The sequence below is a fragment of the Alligator mississippiensis genome, chromosome 9, assembly GCF_030867095.1.
Source record: "Alligator mississippiensis isolate rAllMis1 chromosome 9, rAllMis1, whole genome shotgun sequence".
NCBI classification, from domain to species: domain Eukaryota; kingdom Metazoa; phylum Chordata; order Crocodylia; family Alligatoridae; genus Alligator; species Alligator mississippiensis.
Window position 1 is genome coordinate 2,643,865 of NC_081832.1, and position 18,126 is coordinate 2,661,990.

Consider the following 18,126-nt stretch of genomic DNA (forward strand, 5'->3'; position numbering starts at 1 on the left):
AGTGGGTGGGGCTGGGCGTCGCTTGCGTGCGTGCGTGCGGGGGTGTCGGCGGCGCCGCAGCAGCAGTGTCTTCCGCCAGCCGCTCCCGGCGCGGCCCGACATGGAGAGCGCGAGCCAGGGTGGGTGCGGCCCGCGGGCCGGGGGCCCCCAGGGGGCGGGGCGTCCCTCAGAGCGGGGGGGGGGGCAGGGCCCCACTTGTCCCTCAGGGGCCCCCTCCCCCCTGCTGGAGGCTCACTCGTGCCCCCCCTCCCTCCCCGTACTTCTCGCCCGCGACAGACATCAACCTGAACTCTCCCAACAAAGGTCTGCTGGCCGACAGCATGACGGACGTGCCCGTGGAGAGCGCCGCCGCGGCCCGCGCGCCCGCCTGCGAGGGGCTGACGCCGGCCGAGGAGGAGGAGCTGCGCACCGAGCTGGCCAAGGTACGGCGCGGCGCCCGCCTGGGTCCCTCGCGCGCTTCGGGGGCCCGGGGCCGCGACCCCTTCCTCCGCACGGACCAGACTTCAGTGAATCGAGCTTGTGTGCGGGCGCCGTCAGGGCGCGTCTACGTGTGCGCTCGAACGCACATTAAAACGCACTGTGAAACGGTGGTTTTTAGTTTGCGTGCACTAATGTGCGTTAAGCGTCGCTGAAAAACCGCGCTCTTTAGCTCGCGTGCGCTACGAGAGGTTGATGCACGTCGCCTCTATCTCATAACGGAGGTATGAGATTTAATGCACATGAACTAAAGCGTTTTAATGCACATGTAGACGTGCCCGAAATGCTGGAGGCTGCATGTGAGAGAGGAGCGGAGGAGGAAGAACCCCAGTTGGACCCAGCTCGCTCCCCTTTCATCCTCCGCTCCCTGCCGCGGAGTGACACGGGCTTGTTTGCTGCCTGTGAAGGATGGCGGGCCGTCGCCCACCGGGAAGGATCATAACGATGGGAGGCTGCTGAGAAAGTAACAGCTCATTTCACGGGATGAAGGGAAGGCACAAGAGGGATGGGAGCGATGTCAGAGGCTCAGATCGAGTGTGTTGAGGAGGGATACTGAGCAGCACGCTCCATCCTTGGAGGTTTTTAAGACTCAGGTAGAAAAAGTTTTGGCTGGGATGATGTAGTTAGGGCTGGTCCTGCTTGGAGCAGGGCTTGCACTAGGTGTGACTTCCTGTCCTTCCAGCTCTCATTGTCTGTGATTCTAGGGCAGCGCCCACTGGCTCTTGAGGGAGTCCAAGGAGTTAGCGGTCACTGCCCAGTGAAACTGCTCAGAGACGTGAGCAAACCAGGGACAGGACAACAGTCCCGCAGTTCCTGGCGGTCCTCTTGGCCAGAGCCTTTGTACTGGTCAGGTCGATGGCCAGCTTGGCTAGGGCCAGGAGGAGGTTGACCAGGAGGTCCCAGGACTTGGTAGAGTTGTGGATGGGGAGTGTGGAAACTAAAAGGTGCGGGGAGTTGTGCAGCTGGAGCCTCAGCAGCAGGTTCTGGAGGAGGTGGGGAAGGGTCTGCAGCCTGGCACGCCCCACATAGGTGTGACCAGGGTCTCCCTCTGCTTGTGGACAACGTGGACCTCCAGTGTGAGCCACGTAATGGCAGTTCTCTTATGTTCTTATTATGCTAACAGTAGGATGCTCGGAAGAGGCTATGGTAGCTTCACTCCATGCTGTAGCATAAATGACCTGCGAGCTTTATAGAGTGGGATGCATCTGGTGTTTATATTTCCCCTTTGGATTCAATTGTAGCACTTTCCCAGAGGTGTCCTGACCTCAGGTTCAAGGAACGAGATGGCTTTTCTCTCAGCTCAGGTTGAAGTCTAGTTTCAAGTGAGTTTAGATGATGGATTTGTGCAGGATGGTTTGGATGGGGATGATCCTGCCTCAGGCAGGGGGTTTTAGATGACCTTTGGGGGGTCCCTTCCAGCCCAACATCTCCATGACTTCTCCTTTCAGAAGAGAAAGCATTTCAAGTATGCGGAGCATGGAAGAGAAACTCCTTTGGAATAATGGCATTTGAAAGCATGGTTTTTTAAAACCTTTTTAAAATCCCCCCCACCCATTACAGACAGTCTCTCTTGATCTGGGGGCTTGTTAAACAATGCCCAAATGTTTGACATTAACTTTGTTTAGTTTGGAGTCTTTTATTTGCATGCGAAACAGCAGAAAGAGGAAGAGCTGCAGCTGTTGACTTGCAGTTTCTGGATTTGCTTTAGAGCCCTCATCTAATTCTGACTCAGGAGTCCAAATATTGTTTAAAAAATGCAAATCTGCACTGTTGTGGCTAGCTAAGATTTTCAAGCATTTTGATGGTTGTGAGCTCAAGCAGAATTGAAACTTAGAAGTACACAACAAGAAAAGAAGAAGTATTAAGAAAATGGGATTTTTTCCCCTTCAAGTAAAAACATGACAAAATTACAAAACAGACCCCATTTTGCTTGGAAGTAGGATTCGGCAGGGTTGTCAGGATAAGTGACCGTTGCTCGGGGCTTCTGATAAATCTTTGTATAGCTTCCTAATTTTAAATCTGAAAGTTACTAGTATCATCCAAAGTTATATTGTCCAGGATATTCAAATTTTAATGTAATTAGTTGAACTTTATAGAATTGAGGTTCTTGTTTGCATTTTTCTCTGGTGTATAAATATCTTGATTATTCTGAAAGAGCTGTGAAATATTAATCGGTAAGGGTCTTTTCATAGTTAACCATGGAGCCAAACTCTTCTCCTGACACATTAAGACATCCCTCCTGACCAAATCTTCTTTTTTTAGGTGGAAGAGGAGATTGGTACTCTGCGCCAAGTCCTGGCTGCCAAAGAGAGACACTGTGGAGAGCTGAAGAGAAAATTGGGCCTGACTCCCTTTGATGGGCTGAAGCAAAATTTGTCCAAGAGCTGGCATGATGTTCAGGTCTCCACTGCGTAGGTGTTTTCCATGACATGCATGAAAATAAGTTCTCTCCCTTCACTCAGAGTCCTGGAGGGACCCTCTTTGGGCAGGATGACTCGTGCACCAGCAGAAAATGCTGTTAAGCGGAAGGTACCAGAACTGACAGTCTCATGACTGTCTAGAAGATGAATTGGCTGCAGCATATCATGGCTCCAAGGCTTTTCCTCTTTGAATGGTCCTGGAGTTAGTCCTTTTACTAGTAGAGACAATTATTTGTCTATGGGTTGGGATGAATAGAGGATGTTGTCTCAGTAATTACTGGGAAGTTCAGTAATATCTTTATATTAGCGGAGGCTGAAAATAATTTCTGAAACGTGTATCCTGGTCTGTGCAGTTCTTAGTATGGCCCACCTGTTGGCAGGAGGAGAGTCCAGCTACAGTTGAGCTCTAAATCTCAGTGCCATGAACACTCTGCCTGTTTTATTCTTAACGGGATATTCATTCCATTCCTTCCTGTAAACTCAGGTCAGTCATTTATAGTCTTGTCTCAGAATTTGCAGAGTATTCTCCAGAGTTGCCTGCTCTTTACATTGACATCTCTTTGAGGTTCTGGCACATGTTTTGTCCCATAACATTCCTTCAAGGACTGTCTGCTTCCTGCTTAAGTCACCAATTAGTTGTGTAGCTTGCAAAAAACAGCTTCTGAGGCAGAATTTCATAATGCTAGCAGACTACACCCAAGGATCCAAGACAGTGAGGCATTTATGGCCCAAAAGAGGCGAGGTCACGATTAGGTTTGTTGTGTCCCTGACCAGGTATTGATGTTGAAACTGATTTCTGTTCTTATCTGGAAGCATGAAGCTGTGCAACAGAGATGAGTTCATGAATACAAGCCTATGCCCAAAAGGAATGGATGTTTGAACTGAAGGGATGCTGTTTCATCTGTACAGGCCTATGTTGCCTGTAAGTGGATTTTGCAACGATTGACAGAGCTATCAGTTGAGGAAAGATGTTCTTCAGCTCTGCTTCTTGCTCCTCTTCCTTCTCCCACCCCAGTCCCTGTTCTTTGCTTCCCCCAGTAGCTAAAGGCTCTGAAGTGTCGACTTATCTTTATTTTAACCTTCCCATCTGAGAATGATTCACTAACACTTTTTGTTTCTAGTTATATGAAAACATCTGAGAAACTTGGAGAATGGAATGAGAAAGTGACACGGTCTGACTTGTGAGTGCCCTTGACTCCTCAGCATCACCTTCTTGCTCCTGGCTTTGTTCTCCAACTTGTACTGCTCCTTGTTCTTCCAGGCATTGAGGGGCTGGGCATGAGGCACAAGGAAACGTTGCTTAAGGCTCTTGCTTGTAAACAGTGTACTTGACTTTCAGCCATAAGCATCCCTCTGTTTCAGGGAAGGCAAAAATAAAAGGTGTTGCTCTCATTCCTGGCAGCCTGTTGCTTAAGCTGAACAACTTCCAATCAGTTACCGCACCACTCTTGATGAGAAGGTTAAGCATGTCATTTATACATTAGTTGCCTCTCAGTTAGCCCTTGTCAGGCAAAGTCTGAAGCACTGTTTTCCAGCTTTAATGTTACTTTGGCTTCCTCCCTTTTCTCTTGTAAAACATTTTGACAAACACAGTTGGGACTAGGTGACTGGCTTAAGACTTCTGACCATAAGTGATGACAAAGGACTTGGATGTCTCCAGGGCTAGAAAGGACAGGGGCTAAGTGAATTCAGTTACTGGAAGCTGTTCCAAAGTTAGTGTGACTGTGTTGGTCAGATTCTTTTGGACGCCAAAATACATTGACATGCTGTGAATTTCTGCTGGGTGGCATTCAGCAGAAATACAAGTCCAGCAGACTGTAGGTCAGTGCAATGGATGGCTTGCACCTGATTAGTTAGGTTAGAATTTCATTGGTTTTTGGTTTTAAATAAATGATATGGAGTCTCCTCTTTGGATGTTAAGGGCATCTTGTAAGTATTCTTGTGGTACAGACTCGGTCTCTCTCTCTCGCTCTCTCTCTCTCCGCCTCTCACTAAAGGAAGTGCTAATTCAGCTCAAAGGAAACATGGGGAGAAAGTGCATATCCTGCTGCAGCTTGGCTCTGCCTTAGTAGGGAGTGACTACTGAGGCAAAGCCAAGGGGTGTGTTTTGGAGGACGTGGTTTACCTGCTGCGTTTCATCTCCCTCAAATGACTTGTGCCACTGGCAGTATCAGAAGTTTGTAGGAGATGGTCTTTTACAGTTGTTTACATTCCTAGAGCATTGCAACCAGTGCTAATCCTCACAGCGCCCGGAGGTAGGTATACGCTGGTCCTTGAAGATAAGGAAATGGAGACAAAGCTCAGATGACTTGTTCAGGGTTGTGCCAAGTCAGTTTAGAGTTGAAACTGACTTTGAAATTTGGCTTCTATGCTCAGTGCTAAACCACACTTGTGTAGCTGCCATACACAGAGGGGAGAAGATGGTAAAAAGCGGCTCTCACAGGAGGCAAAGTACAGGGCTTGCAGTTTCAGTTGAACTCACCTGATCCCTTTAAACTTCCAGATTAGGTCATTGGAATCTCTCCCCTTGTCCTTAATCTTTTTGAATAAAGGATGTTTGTTCTGCTGCTTACCACCTATCTGGAAAGGTGGTTGCAAGAGGGGATAGTTTTCAGTCAGAGAAACAGAGTGTTATGCAGAGGCATTAATGATGTGGAGAGTCAGGAAGGAGAAAGCATTGTCATAAAAGTGTTGGCACCTTTTCTAACCTCCATTGTGTTCATAGATATCGCTCGGCCAGCAGCACATTGGAGGACTGGAATGAAAAATTAACCCAATCGGAAGCGTGAGTGTCATAACCTTCGGTGTAAGCCAATGTTCCAAGAAGCATATTGCCACTAACACTGCCCCAGGCTCACGGTTCTTCTGCTTTGACTAGTCCTGTATTGTGCTACCTGTGGAAACCCTTATTACCCTGCAAATATCTTTTGGGAGCCAGCCTGTCTTAGATCTTGAATTGACTCTCATCCAAGTGACATTACCCTTGGACATTTGTCTGTAGACCTAGGTGATCCCATGCAGTGCCTTGGAGCAAAATGGACCCTATGCACTGTACTCAGCTGGCACTGGGTTTTACAGTTTCAGCTAAGAGGCCATGGCTTGAGTAGATAAATGAAACTATTTTATTCCTAACGATGGGAAGGATCAAGGGATAATTGCGTTGCTTTGTGGAGAAGCAGGTGCCGCTGTTTTCCATGTGACTGGTGCACTCTGAGTAACTGGGGCTTCTGTTACCAAAACGTACCGTTTTGGTAGCGCCAACTGGTATTTAAAAGGCTGAGCTTTATTGTTATTATAGTCTCCCTGTTGCTCTTAAGTGGTTCTTTAGTTGTCTGGTATTAAGCTTAAGTAAAAATATGCAAAATAATGAAGAGCTTGCTAGCTGTGCTTTCATACACTAGCTTGCGTTAGCATGGCATGACAGATTTGAAAGTGTGCCTGCAGAAATAAATGGTTACACTCAACTCCCACATGGTCTTAATAAATAGCTGCCTTCTTAAGTTTAACTCGGCTTAGCTTGCATCACGGTTGTAGCAGGACAGATAATCCAATATTACCCGTTTGCACGCTAGCTTTACTATAGGATTTCATACTTGGTTACTTTTTTGGAGTGGTTTAGAGTGGCATTGCAATTTAAATTATGCTGTTCCCCATTAAGTTGTCTGAATTTGCTGTGCATTTTAGAGGACGCTAATTGGCATATTGTAAAAATGTAATCTTAGCCCTGCTCACTACACTTTTTAATGGGATTTAAGTTAGTAATGGAACTTTTAGGTACAGCAGAGTGGAGTGAAGCAACTGGGGGAGATGGGGAGTGTCTCCCTTGCATCTTAGTGGCATTTAGATAATGACAGGGTTAGGTCATGGGTCGCTTCTAAGTTGCCTGTTGTACAACTTGGCATGGAATTTGATCTCTTTTGTTAAGTCTAATTATAGTAAGCGGCAGTGGGTGTGTGGCAGTGTAAATCTGGTTCATTGTCAGGAGAAGGATGGGAAGATGTGTGGTTCTTCTTTCTAGGAGGAATAGTCTGCTTCCCTTTTAAAGAGGATAAATCTTCTCTGCTGCTTTCCCTGGTAGATACCAAGTGACGTTCTTTACATGCTAGTTAGTACACAGGTCAGCTGAGTAACTTACGTCTGGTAATATTTTTCTATGAGAAATGGAACTTGGAATAAAAAGCTTCTGATCCAGTCTACTTCCTTTCAGTCCATGATAGGTGCCAGGAAAAATGCAGCAGGAAGTCTGCCTCTGTAGAGCTGTCAGGGCACAAGAGGAATGATTCAAGAGTTGTTTACATCTTGAAGAGCTAAGGCGTGCTAGCCTTCCTGCTGGGTTTGGCACTTAATGCTAACCAGCGAGACCCAAAATAAAATAAAGTTGGGGGTGGGGAGGGGGAAAGTATGATACACAAGGCATTCTGGAAAACCAGTGCAAACTTCTACAGTACTTTGATCCAGGATTAAATAAATGCCAACAGTCAGATCCAGGAATTCCAAGACTACGTCCTGGCAGGCTTTTGGGGATATTCATGCAAAATCATCTTCTGTTGCCCCATTTCATGAGCTGCAGTGCTGCACAACTGACAAGCTTCTCGACTGAACTAGTAACACACCTGTGACACTGCTAGTGCTTTTTTGCATTGTCACGTATCCCTCTAGTTACTTGTCCTTCATAGAGAGCTTAGTTTGCGGTCTGGAACTGTGCTTTATAGCAAAAAGGTACCGCATTATTATTATCTTTTTTTTTTTTTTTAATTTAGGGTCAGCTCAGGTTTTATACGTGAAACGTGCATTCAGGTATTGCATAAAAGTTGTAAACTAAGATCAGGGTAGGTAAGGTTCTTTGGGTAGATGTGATATCTTTTTTTAGCTCAACTGAGCGTTGGAAAAATGTTCTTTGCAAGGTTTTGGGCACAAGCACCCTTCTTCAGGCATAAGGAGATCTCAGAACAGCAGAGACTCCCTATCCCTGAAGAAGGGCGCTTGTGCCCAAAAGTTTACAAAGAACATTTTTCCAACTACTTCGTTGGTCTAATAAAAGATATCACATCTACTCAAAGAACCTTACCTTAGATCGACACAGCTACAACCAAAACCCATGTCCTTAGACTGACATGGCTACAACCAAAACCCATGCAAAATAAGATCAATACAGTTTAGGTCTCTTGAGTCATGTTGTGTAGGGGCTTTTTTGTGTACAGTCCAAACCTGACTGAGGTTGGTGCAAGGAGAGACTGAATTGGTTACTATATGTTGGGTAATGTTACAGAACAGGAATAGCCTGTTCAGCGGAGAAATGCAGTTTAGGAGGGATGGAATACGTGGAATTCAGTCCCAGGTTGGCAGGTGAAGGCGAGTTGTTTGCTGTAGCAATGTATTGCAGATGATAGCATATCCGGCACCTGCTTTTCTCTTAAAATAAATCGGATTGTGGAGGAGCATATGATCCTGAAAGACCCATATGCTATCAACTGGATTTTGAAGCGCAACTGTGCTCTCTTCCCCACTTCCAGCAGGAGAGGGTGATACAAAGAACAAAGACAGTTTTTAATATGCCGCTTCTCACCTCTGCAATTCAGAGAGATGAGGGGGTGATTTCTGCATGGCCTTTACTTAAGTATCCTAGTATAAATGATCTAGGAGGAGGCCATAGAGCCAGATGCTAACTGCCAGCCCAAGAACAACTTGTAAAGGATGCAGTTGTGGAGATGTCTTGGCACGTTTGGTTCCAGAGCTTGGTTTGAGGGGGGTAGAAAAAGAAAGGTTAAGTGTCTCTTTCTCCAGTCCTCTGAACTTCTTAAATCAATCTGTAATCAAACAGAGGTAAAGCTGTCAGACTTGCTTAGATGTGGTTAAAGGTAACTGATGGGAACTTCTTTACATATAGATGCTAAACTGCAGTTGCAGAGGGGATGCTAATTTTTGCAGTTCTTGTCTGTGCAGTCAGAGGTTGATATAGCCAGTCTCTTCAGTTCCTAATACTGCAACAAGTGCATTTCTAACCTTTAAGGCTGAAAGCTTATATTTGGAACAGCTTCCTTAGTGCTGAAAGGAGGAGCAACCCTTCATAAAAGGAGCAAAAGAGTTGTGGAACAAAGTGTGGTACTCAAAGTAGCTTAAACCCCATATGGAGAAATTAGAAATGGATGCACACTAATATAGCAACTGTGGTAAAGAATCTGAAGCAAATGTAAAGAAATATTAAATCAACTTGCATTGTCTTGCTACGGTTCAAAGCCACAAGTCTGTGAGACAGTAGAAGGGGAGCTTTCAGCCCTGTAAATGCAGCTTACTAACCTAGTCTCTTGCCCTCAATGTGGGCAGCCTTTCCAAAATGCTGAGATGTTTCTTGCTTTCCTGCTTGAGATTTTAACCCTTAAGATTAACTTTTTATGTCTTCCCCCCCGCCCCTCCCCTTTTGCTTAGTTATAAGAAGACTCAGGAAACCCTGTCTCAGGCAGGACAGAAGACTTCAGCTGCCCTTTCTAACGTGGGCTCTGCTATAAGCAGGAAATTTGGTGACATGAGGTAAGATCTCCACTTCCTAGTGTTTGGGGTTCAGAATTTTGTGGTGTGGGAGACCTGAATACCTGAGATTTAACAGCTGGGCCTTTCCAGTTATATATATATATATATATATATTTTTTTTAAAGATGGGTTTTGTCACTTATTGCATATGATGGCTGTTCCATGTAACCTGCTGTGTCTTATGTGTTTATCTAAACTCCCCCTGGGCCGAGTGTTCCAGAGCATTTTCAATCCCTGGTCTTTTTATCTTGCTCCACACTAACAGGATAGTTTGTGTTTCCCTTCAGAGGGAGGAAGTACAGCATTTTTCTTTGCAGCTCACCCAGTCTGTTTTCAGGAAAGGTTTAAGGAGTGGGCCAGATTTTCATTCCTCTACTTGTATGATGATGCCTTTTTGGTGGTTTCAGTGTTGAGAGTTAAAATGAATCCAACTGTTTTTTCTCTAACAGATGTAGAAAGAAAGCTCTGATAGGGAAAACTGGCCATAGTACCTCATGCATCGAAAGCAGGGTACATTGATTCTTTAAAGGGAAGAGTAGCACCCCTTATAGATACGGCTGCCTACCGTGCATGTTTGCAGGGGTGGTGGTAAGGGAAGTGGATTGTCTTGCATGCAGGGACATCCTGATCACTGAGTTGTGTGTACCCAGGAGTGTGAATTCAGAGGATTTTGGCTCTTCTAATGCTTTTGTGTGAAAATGGACCTGCATCTCCAGATGTTCAGTTGCTCCATTTTCTGCCAGAGCCTTCTGGTATGAATTAAACATGACATGGAGAAACGGCTGTTCAAAGGCCTTCAGCTGTTAAAGGAACCATACAGAAAAATGCATGTAAAACATAATTTTTCCTTAAAGCTTTGCTAAGTCCCAGATCTCTCTTGGCATATACCAGCTGCTTAACTTTATTTAATGACTTTTTATATATTTATGTTGTTGACAAGGCTGTGGCCAGCATGCCAGTATTCATTTGGGTATTTGCTTTTCCTAGAGATTTCCCCCTTCCCCTGTGGCTGAGCATACCTGGGTGGTAAGCACTGGATAGTCTCTGATCACATAACACTGGCTGGTCTAAACTTACCTTCAGTTGCACACTGTGTTCTTGGCAGGGCAGTATTGGTGCATATCTTGAGTTTCTTTGAATTTGGCAGGGGACAATTTCACTCTAACTTCTAATATCCAGGTATTGTGTTGTCCCATCTCTCCGTCCTTACCCTGGAAACTCCCCAACTTTGTGTTTCCTGCTATTTACATTAGTCTTCTAACACCTTAAACAAGCAGGTTGTAGAGGCTTTTGCCAAGTAGTAATCTCAAAGTAAATGGGAATCTCTCTAATGTTGCTAAATTATGCAACCAAACATGGCAGGTGTAGCAAGAGAGAGGTGAATTCTGTCTTTCCAAGACCTTCCACATCGGAGTCTACATGGGAATAAACAGCAATTAAACCAAAAAGTGCCTAAACAATACAAATGAACTTTGCACTTGCAGCATTGTTCGAAAGAGGTAAAATAAAAAATACTAAAGAAAGATTCCTCGATCAATGTGCAGATGGTCACATTTGATATACAAAGCGTGTAATACAAATTTAATCAAAAAAGGGTCCTTTAGTAGTAGTGGTTCAGCACTGGAGATGCTTTGTATTTCTGATTGTCCTGGGTCAATATAAAAATATTTAATTGTAGTGTTTTACAGTTATTATCTTCAATGACAATGAAGTGGGGCTGGGCAGCTTCTGCCAACTGTACCAATGGCATTACTAGATAAGTTGTCAGGTTTTGACGTGTACGCCCTGTGAAGGAAAACATCATTGGAAGTAAATTTTGTGCCTTTCCTTGAAGTCTTAAGAAAATGAGAAGTTCCTTTGTTCTCTGTGTGAACAAATGGCTCTGCCAGGCCTCCTCGGCTGTATTCAGAGCAATATTATCCTAAGACTTGAAAACAGAATGAATTGGTTTGCTCAGAAACTGTCCCTTCATGCTGACCTGGAAGCTGCTGCTAAGTGTGATTTGATCAGAGATTACATGGAGTGAAATAAGGATGTTTCTGTAGTGAGACTTTTTTTTCCTTTTCCTCCAAAAGGATATGTTCTTTACCCTTCATAAATTGCAGCCCTAGCCTCTAACTGTAATTACTTAAGTTGTCATAGGGCTCTCTCTCTCTCTCTGTCACTCACACTTCAGACTTAGGATCCAATCCTCTATTTTCTAGTCTGCTGGAAGTGTTGAGATAACAGATGGGATTTCCCTGTCTCATCTGCCTGTGATGGCTGAAGCACTGGAAAGTGTTTCTCTGTTTGGGGAGAGACGCTTCAGACATAGAGGACTTGGTCCCAGTCCCTGTGATCAAAGGAGGGGTTTTTTTGGGTGGGTTTTTTGAATTTGAAACCCTCTGACATCAGGATAAGTATAAGAAAAATACCCCAGGAGAACAAGTGGTTCCTGTGCACTGCCTGGATTGCCATGAAATCCTACAACTGCTGAATGTGGTGAACTGTAGAGCTGCCCTGTGCCACTTGTATTAGAGGGCAAACATGTTGTGCTGGTGCATCTCCTTATCTCTGAATTTATTCCTCAGGATGGCTGGCTTAATTCATCGGAGGAGGGTTTCTGCAAGTCTTAACCATTCGAACTTGCTCTGTTATCTCTGCTTTCAGTTGACACATCTCATGCACACACTTGTCTGTTCTTACATTACAGCATTTTACTGCCTTGTGTGACTCTAGTAAACCCAGTCTTGAGCGTGTTCTTGTCCTCACCTGTGAGGGCAACTTAAAGAACCTGTATCTTCTATTCTTTGTTCCATTGCACTGTGTGAAGGAAATAGTGCTGTCGTAGCTAATACTGCAAGCAAATTCGTTTTTAAATGTTCACTTGAACTGGCAGCAGGGCAGCTCCAGGTTATCGAAATTCAGGAAACTCTTTATGAGTAAAGAGCTGCAGCAGCCATTTGGCAGCTCTCTAAAAGTTCGGTCTCAGGTGCTGACCAGGTTGAACCATGCTTGAATTGGTGCATGCTTCCCTGCTTCCTCCAGGAACGAGATGCAGGTTAGCTTTTGCAAACTTAATAAAGACCGTGTGTCTGCCTCTGTGTGTGCTGGATTGGATGACTGATTGATGACTGACTTGATTTCTGGGGTTTTGGTGTAATCCAGGCCCCCTACCACCTGGTAAACTGGGTTTAAACTATGTGGCAAGACTACCTGCCTTGTGCACAGATGAAACTCTGGCAGCTGTATCTAGAGGGAATAAAAGACTACCTCTCCCTGTAGAATAGCCTTGCCGGTACCTCTCAGTAAACTAGTACGCTGTCTCCATGTTGTCACCTGGGGTCAGCAGCCTGTAACTGTTTTGCAAAAGCTGGCAGAGAGGAGGCTAGAAATGGTGGTGTTTGAGTAGAGGGTAGTCTGTCTTGCCAGCCAGGGATGTGTGGGAGGCAGTTTGGTATTACATTTTAAGTCAGGATTTCTTGCACTCTTTGGCTATGGCTGCAGAATATCTCTGGACTTCAAATAAGACCATTGCACGGCTAGCAATGCTCTATTTAAATGAGAGCTCAGAGGACTCTGCTCTGGGATGGGAAGAGATCTCTAACATGGTAAAAGGGGTTTATAAACACTGTCAGGGACGAGGTTTCCTGGTGCTAGAATTGCAGTCTGCTCAGTATCATGGATATAATCTAAGTGTTAATGCTGCTAGTGTTAACCCTTGCAGTACTCCCTACCCCGCAGCTCTCATTGTGAGCATGTAGTGTGAAAAATGCTTTCGTGTGAACTGCTTGCTTTTTCTTCACAAAGTTGCATAGAGCCAGACTGTTGCTCTCAGGCTTCGCAAGAGTGGAGGGCAGCTATGGCGAGGCATTCAGCTGGACAGCTGTGCCAAACTAACCTCTCCCTTTTCTCTCCTTCTGCTGCCGATGGGTTCTTTCAGGGCTCATCCCTTCTCGCATTCGTTTAGGTAAGACACTAATCAAGGTTGCAGAAGGAGAACTGTTAGTGCTGCTCATTTAAGGGGTGCTGCATAGCTGAAAAGGGAAGCTGACCACGCAGAGTGCACCCGTACTGCAAAAACAGATGGGCTAGGGAATTTGGTTGCAACATGTGTCCCTGAACTGGCTTTACGACACAGTTGTGGTTCATTGTGCAGGTTTAACTTTGGCACTTGCAATAGCACTATGAGCCCCCTCCATTTCTTTATTCCTAGTGTAGCTAGGAGCAGAAACCATTTATGGCAGTTCTTCGTTTGAAAGCTGTCAGCTGCATGCATCTACACAGTGCCCACGGGGTGCTTATTAGATCCTTCCACGTAGCCTGCTGGTTTTGGGGATTATCCTGTTTGTTCAGCAACCTAACCTGACAAACCTTTTAATCTTAAATACATTCTGTCTACTGGTGTAATTTGGTGGAATAAAGCCAGTTGTAGATCTTAGCTTTTAGCTTGTGGTGCCTGTATACCAGCTCTCCAAAATGCAGTCCTTGATGGTGGGGCCAAATGCTTCAGTCCTGAAGTCTTGGTGCAGTGTTACAGGTCCTTTTGTGGGAGGCTTTGCTCATGGCAGTAGAAAGAGCCAATTTGCCATAGTTCAGTTGTGGGGAAAGCTCCTAAACAATGTTCTGTGACTTGCATGTTCTTTATTAGGTAGTTGGGGTAAGTATCTTGTGATTTTAAAGAACCAGCCTGAGCTGCAGTGCGTGAAAGGGGTGGCAGGAGGGGGTTTTGACTGCCTCAGCTTTTAATGTCGAAGGCAGTAAGCATTTGGAAACCAGCAGCACATGCATGCACGTCTTGCGTTATGTCCAGGTTGAACTGACTGCTAACCCTTTCCTCCTTTGCTCTCCATGCTTCCGAGTAGCAGTTACTCCATTCGCCATTCGATAAGTATGCCTGCTATGAGGTAATGTAGTCCTGGATTTCAGAAGTGGGATAGGTGGAAGATGTGCAGTTAGTTCCCTCTCCTTTGGGGACTTTAAATGCAGCTGCTGCTTTATGTAACTGCTTCATTTCTGCTGAATTCTTATCTTGGATGTGAGTCAAGGCCTCAGACAGCTCCCTTAGTTCAGGACTTGATTCTCCGTTGCATAGATCTGTAAGCTTATGAATTGGCTCTCTTATGGCCTCAGTAGGTGAGATTAAGATGAGCACTATAGCCACAGAAAATTGCTGTTTTCAAATGTCTCTGAAGAGAATTAGGATGCTCTTCCTCCAATTGCAGCACAGGTATGCATGCGGCAGATGGCCCGAGCTCTGACCTTCCACCTATCCCTGGTTTGCAAAGTAATGGGTTCATCCCAGAATGGTAGAACGCTATTGACCCTGCATGGCGAAACACTGGCCAGTGCTGGACTGGGTGCAGGTCTGGTTTCCTTTATACTTGTTCCAGTGGGCTCTGTGACATCCTCTTGTTTCTCTCTTGCAGACTCAAGCAGGCAAGTTGGTTTTGTGGGTGCAGATATTCAAAGTGAATCCTTAATGTCGACATGCCTAGGAGCATTTTTCTCGCTTGATAATTGCACACTAGTCCATTGACAAAACAGCCCTGCATGACTCACTCTTGACTCGCCAGTGCAGAATACTCCTACTGAATTGCTCGTGACCTTGAAGCTGGGAGGCTAAATTTGTTAGACAGTTGACCAAAATTATTTGCTCCCATCTGTTTGTCAGTGTATAACTGAGGGTTGCTTCTAAAGCCACACAAATGACTGCTCCTCGCCAGTGGTCGGGATTGGCTTCTGATGATATCACTGGGGTGATTATAGCCCTCTGCAGTCCTTCAGTAGAAACAGCCCTTTCTCTCTCACTTGAACAGCCTGTGATGTGCGGAGCTGTAGGACTCATTTCAAGTCTGTGTTGAGCTGTCCCTGCAGACTAAGCTCGGGTTCCTCTTAAATAACAACATCTTATGAACTTGTGAGTGAAGGGCTGGCTTCGCTGCCATCTAATCTGTAGCCCACTGATCCGTACTGAACTTGGGCTGCCTTGCAGGCTTTTCTTAGGTTGAGTGACCTTTTGTTCGAACTGGGAAAACATGCGGTGTAAATAATCTGCTTTCCAGAACTTGTATGCAGTGCATGTGCCTATAGTGCTGTTTCTCCAACCTGAGCTGTGTGAGCATTCAGTAGGATGTGTCCTTGTGAAGGCTTCTTGGCCAGTCAAATACAACTCCAGTTACAACGTATTAGCCCCTAGCCTGTCCAGGCCAAGAACAGCCTGTTCCAACAGCTTGTGTGACCTTATATTGCCTTTGTTTTCTTCAAGGAATTCTGCAACCTTCAAGTCATTTGAAGATAGAGTTGGGACCATAAAGGTAACGATCTTCTTCCTACGTGTGCACACTAAGCAGATCCCTGGAAGGAGTTTGTGTGAAATGGCTATTGCACTTGAAGTGTTTAAAGGGGCACCAGTGTTTGCAGAGAACTCTGGTGGGTAAATCACAGTTCATACCGTAAGGTCCCTGGTATTAAGAGCTTACAGTCTCTGAGATTCGACACAAGTCGCAGTAGATAGGTGGGGTGGGTAACAAGTGGCTGTATTTTATGCTCCTTTGAGAAATAGTAGCTGATCCAGTGTCTACCTCGTCATCTTAAATAGCTTCTCTTTCCTTTTCAGTCCAGAGTGGTGGGCAGCAGAGAGAACAGCACTGACGGCCTCCACTCCCCAACAGGCGTTGGAGATAAGCCACCACAGGACAACGCTTCTTTCTAAACCCATCGCATGGCTTTGCACGGCTGTGCACAACTGCGAGAGTGAACCCCTCTAATTTTTCATCACAGTAACAACATGCAGATAAGGGGAGGGGATGAGCCCCACTCTGAAGAGAGAGATCCATACATCAACACACAGACATTGCTGCTGGGTTCAAGTCAAATAAAGAGAACACAAAGTTTTGTACACAACTATTTTACACTAAAGTTTGTAGATGAAGTGCATCACTGTGCTGTCCTCCTGGGAGAGCACTTAAAATGGAGTTTCCTCAGTGTAGTTCAGAAGCATTCTTTTGGCATAAGTTGCCTGTGGTCCCCACTCAGAGATGTGGTCTTCAAGCTGGGGAAGCTTTTGGCCCACGTGACGAGCAGTTATGGAAGAAGCTAATTGCACAGGAGACCTAAATCTTCCATTTTTGGCTGTTCAAAATCATTTATGGCAGTAGTTGGGTCATCTCCCTCGCTTCTCCCATCACTGCTCCCTCCTGCTATCCCAGAAATGGTGCCGGAGACATGAATGAGGGAAACAGTTATTTTCTCTGGGCTCCCAAACAGGAAACTTGGTTTAGCAGCTGCCTCGTTACACTAATGCTCTAGCTTTAACAAAACTAAAATTTTATTTTTAAAAGCAATGGACTTCAAAAATGAAAGCTGACCAGAAAAAAAAAAGAAGCTTTAGCATCATATTAGGGATATATTCCCCTGGACTCTGAAGCTGAAATGCAAGCCTTACATCACCTTATGCTTTACTTGTTTATAATCTTTTTATATAGAGAGAACTGTGAGGGTTATCAAGTTGGGTTTTGAGCACTGGAGTTTTGCATCATACAGTAGTAGCAGCATGCCTATGTGCCAGTTATTGTGTTCATTTGAAATGGTGCACTCTGTTGCTTCAGTGTGTAAAACTTGCTTCTCTGTCCTTGATATAAGCCTGTGTTCCTGGAAAAGAAGGCTGCTAGCAGTGTGGATTAGGAAAGGGCAAAGGTGTGTGTAGCAATACGGGCACCGTACTGGAGAATCCCTTCTCCGCCTCACCCCTGTACAGGCTAAGCAGTTTGGAACATCCTCAGTGTGATCGCACATTCTCTTGGCTAATATCCCCACCTAGAATCGTTGTTTACAGGAACTGGAGAGAATACTGGAGACTGACCTCTTCCCAAAGTGTCTGGATATGATGCTCTTCTGATGTCCAGCACAGCTGCTCAGGAGCTGTAGAATTCAAGGTTACCTTACAGTGGCCTGATTTGAACCCAGGCAAGAGGTGCCTCCATGTCAGACATACCTAGAGTGAGCAATTCTGTGCCTTAGAGGCGAAGTGGGTCTTACTCAGGTCTTTAGGTTTGCTTACGTACATATCAGAGTAGTCGCGATGGCTTGTTACTCTAGTGGAACTAAACCTTACTCAACCCTTTAGAGAAGCAAGTTTTGACACTTATCTGCTGATTTAATAATCTCAATACCCACCCCTGGCCCCCCATTTTGCAGGTGTTGTGGGAGTGCTATGACATGTTAGAAGGCAGACGTACTAGGAACTAGGCGGAGTGTAGAGTGTCATTTACCGGGGTTTATTGTTTTGTGGCTGAACCTTGCCTCTGAATGGGGGAGCAGTATCGATTAAAATGGGGACTGCTGGAGTTTAGGTATTGAACTGTTTCTCTTTACATGTGAATATTAGGGAAATTTGTCAATAAAGCATTCCTTTGGGGAAAAAAAAAGTCGTTCTGTCCTGCCTTGTGTTTCTCTTTTAGGTCAAAAATCGAATATTCAGGTGCAGAGGTTACAGACCCATCAGGAAATGTGTACTGAGTTGGACGCTTGGGGAAAGATGGTCCTGAGCCAAGGCCTTCTGCGTTAGGTCTATCACGTTGGCACTGGAAATCTTTGGATAGGCTGTATGCATTTCAGCTGGTGTGTTAAGGGATATTGCTGGTCTGGCACTTCCCATTTAACAGCCGTGTCTAAGCATCAGCCCACCCACAATGTGAATTGCTGTGAATTCATTACATGG

The 18,126-nt window shown here is 45.3% G+C and overlaps 1 protein-coding gene across 8 annotated transcripts; it reads left to right on the forward strand.

Moving 5' to 3' along the window:
• Position 1: 1 nt before the first annotated feature.
• TPD52L2 (TPD52 like 2) lies at positions 2-17,833 on the forward strand. 8 transcript variants are annotated; one of them, XM_019495227.2, is made up of 9 exons: positions 2-119; positions 277-422; positions 2,740-2,888; positions 4,019-4,078; positions 9,324-9,425; positions 13,348-13,374; positions 14,270-14,311; positions 15,673-15,721; positions 16,024-17,833. In XM_019495227.2, exons 1-9 carry the CDS (start codon positions 101-103, stop codon positions 16,117-16,119), a joined length of 690 nt encoding a protein of 229 aa, XP_019350772.1. In that variant the 5' UTR covers positions 2-100; the 3' UTR covers positions 16,120-17,833. The 8 variants fall into 8 exon arrangements, with proteins under 8 accessions (XP_019350772.1, XP_019350771.1, XP_019350773.1 ...); XM_019495226.2 differs by lacking the exon at positions 4,019-4,078 and adding an exon at positions 5,623-5,682; XM_019495228.2 differs by lacking the exon at positions 4,019-4,078 and adding an exon at positions 5,623-5,682 and having other exon boundaries at positions 304-422.
• Positions 17,834-18,126: the final 293 nt, after the last annotated feature.

Excerpts from the sequence above, each read along its gene's own strand:
- TPD52L2 (XM_019495227.2), top strand. Across the intron at positions 9,426-13,347 it reads AGGAAATTTGGTGACATGAG|GGCTCATCCCTTCTCGCATT; the intron begins GTAAGATCTCCA and ends GGGTTCTTTCAG. Across the intron at positions 15,722-16,023 it reads ATAGAGTTGGGACCATAAAG|TCCAGAGTGGTGGGCAGCAG; the intron begins GTAACGATCTTC and ends TTTCCTTTTCAG.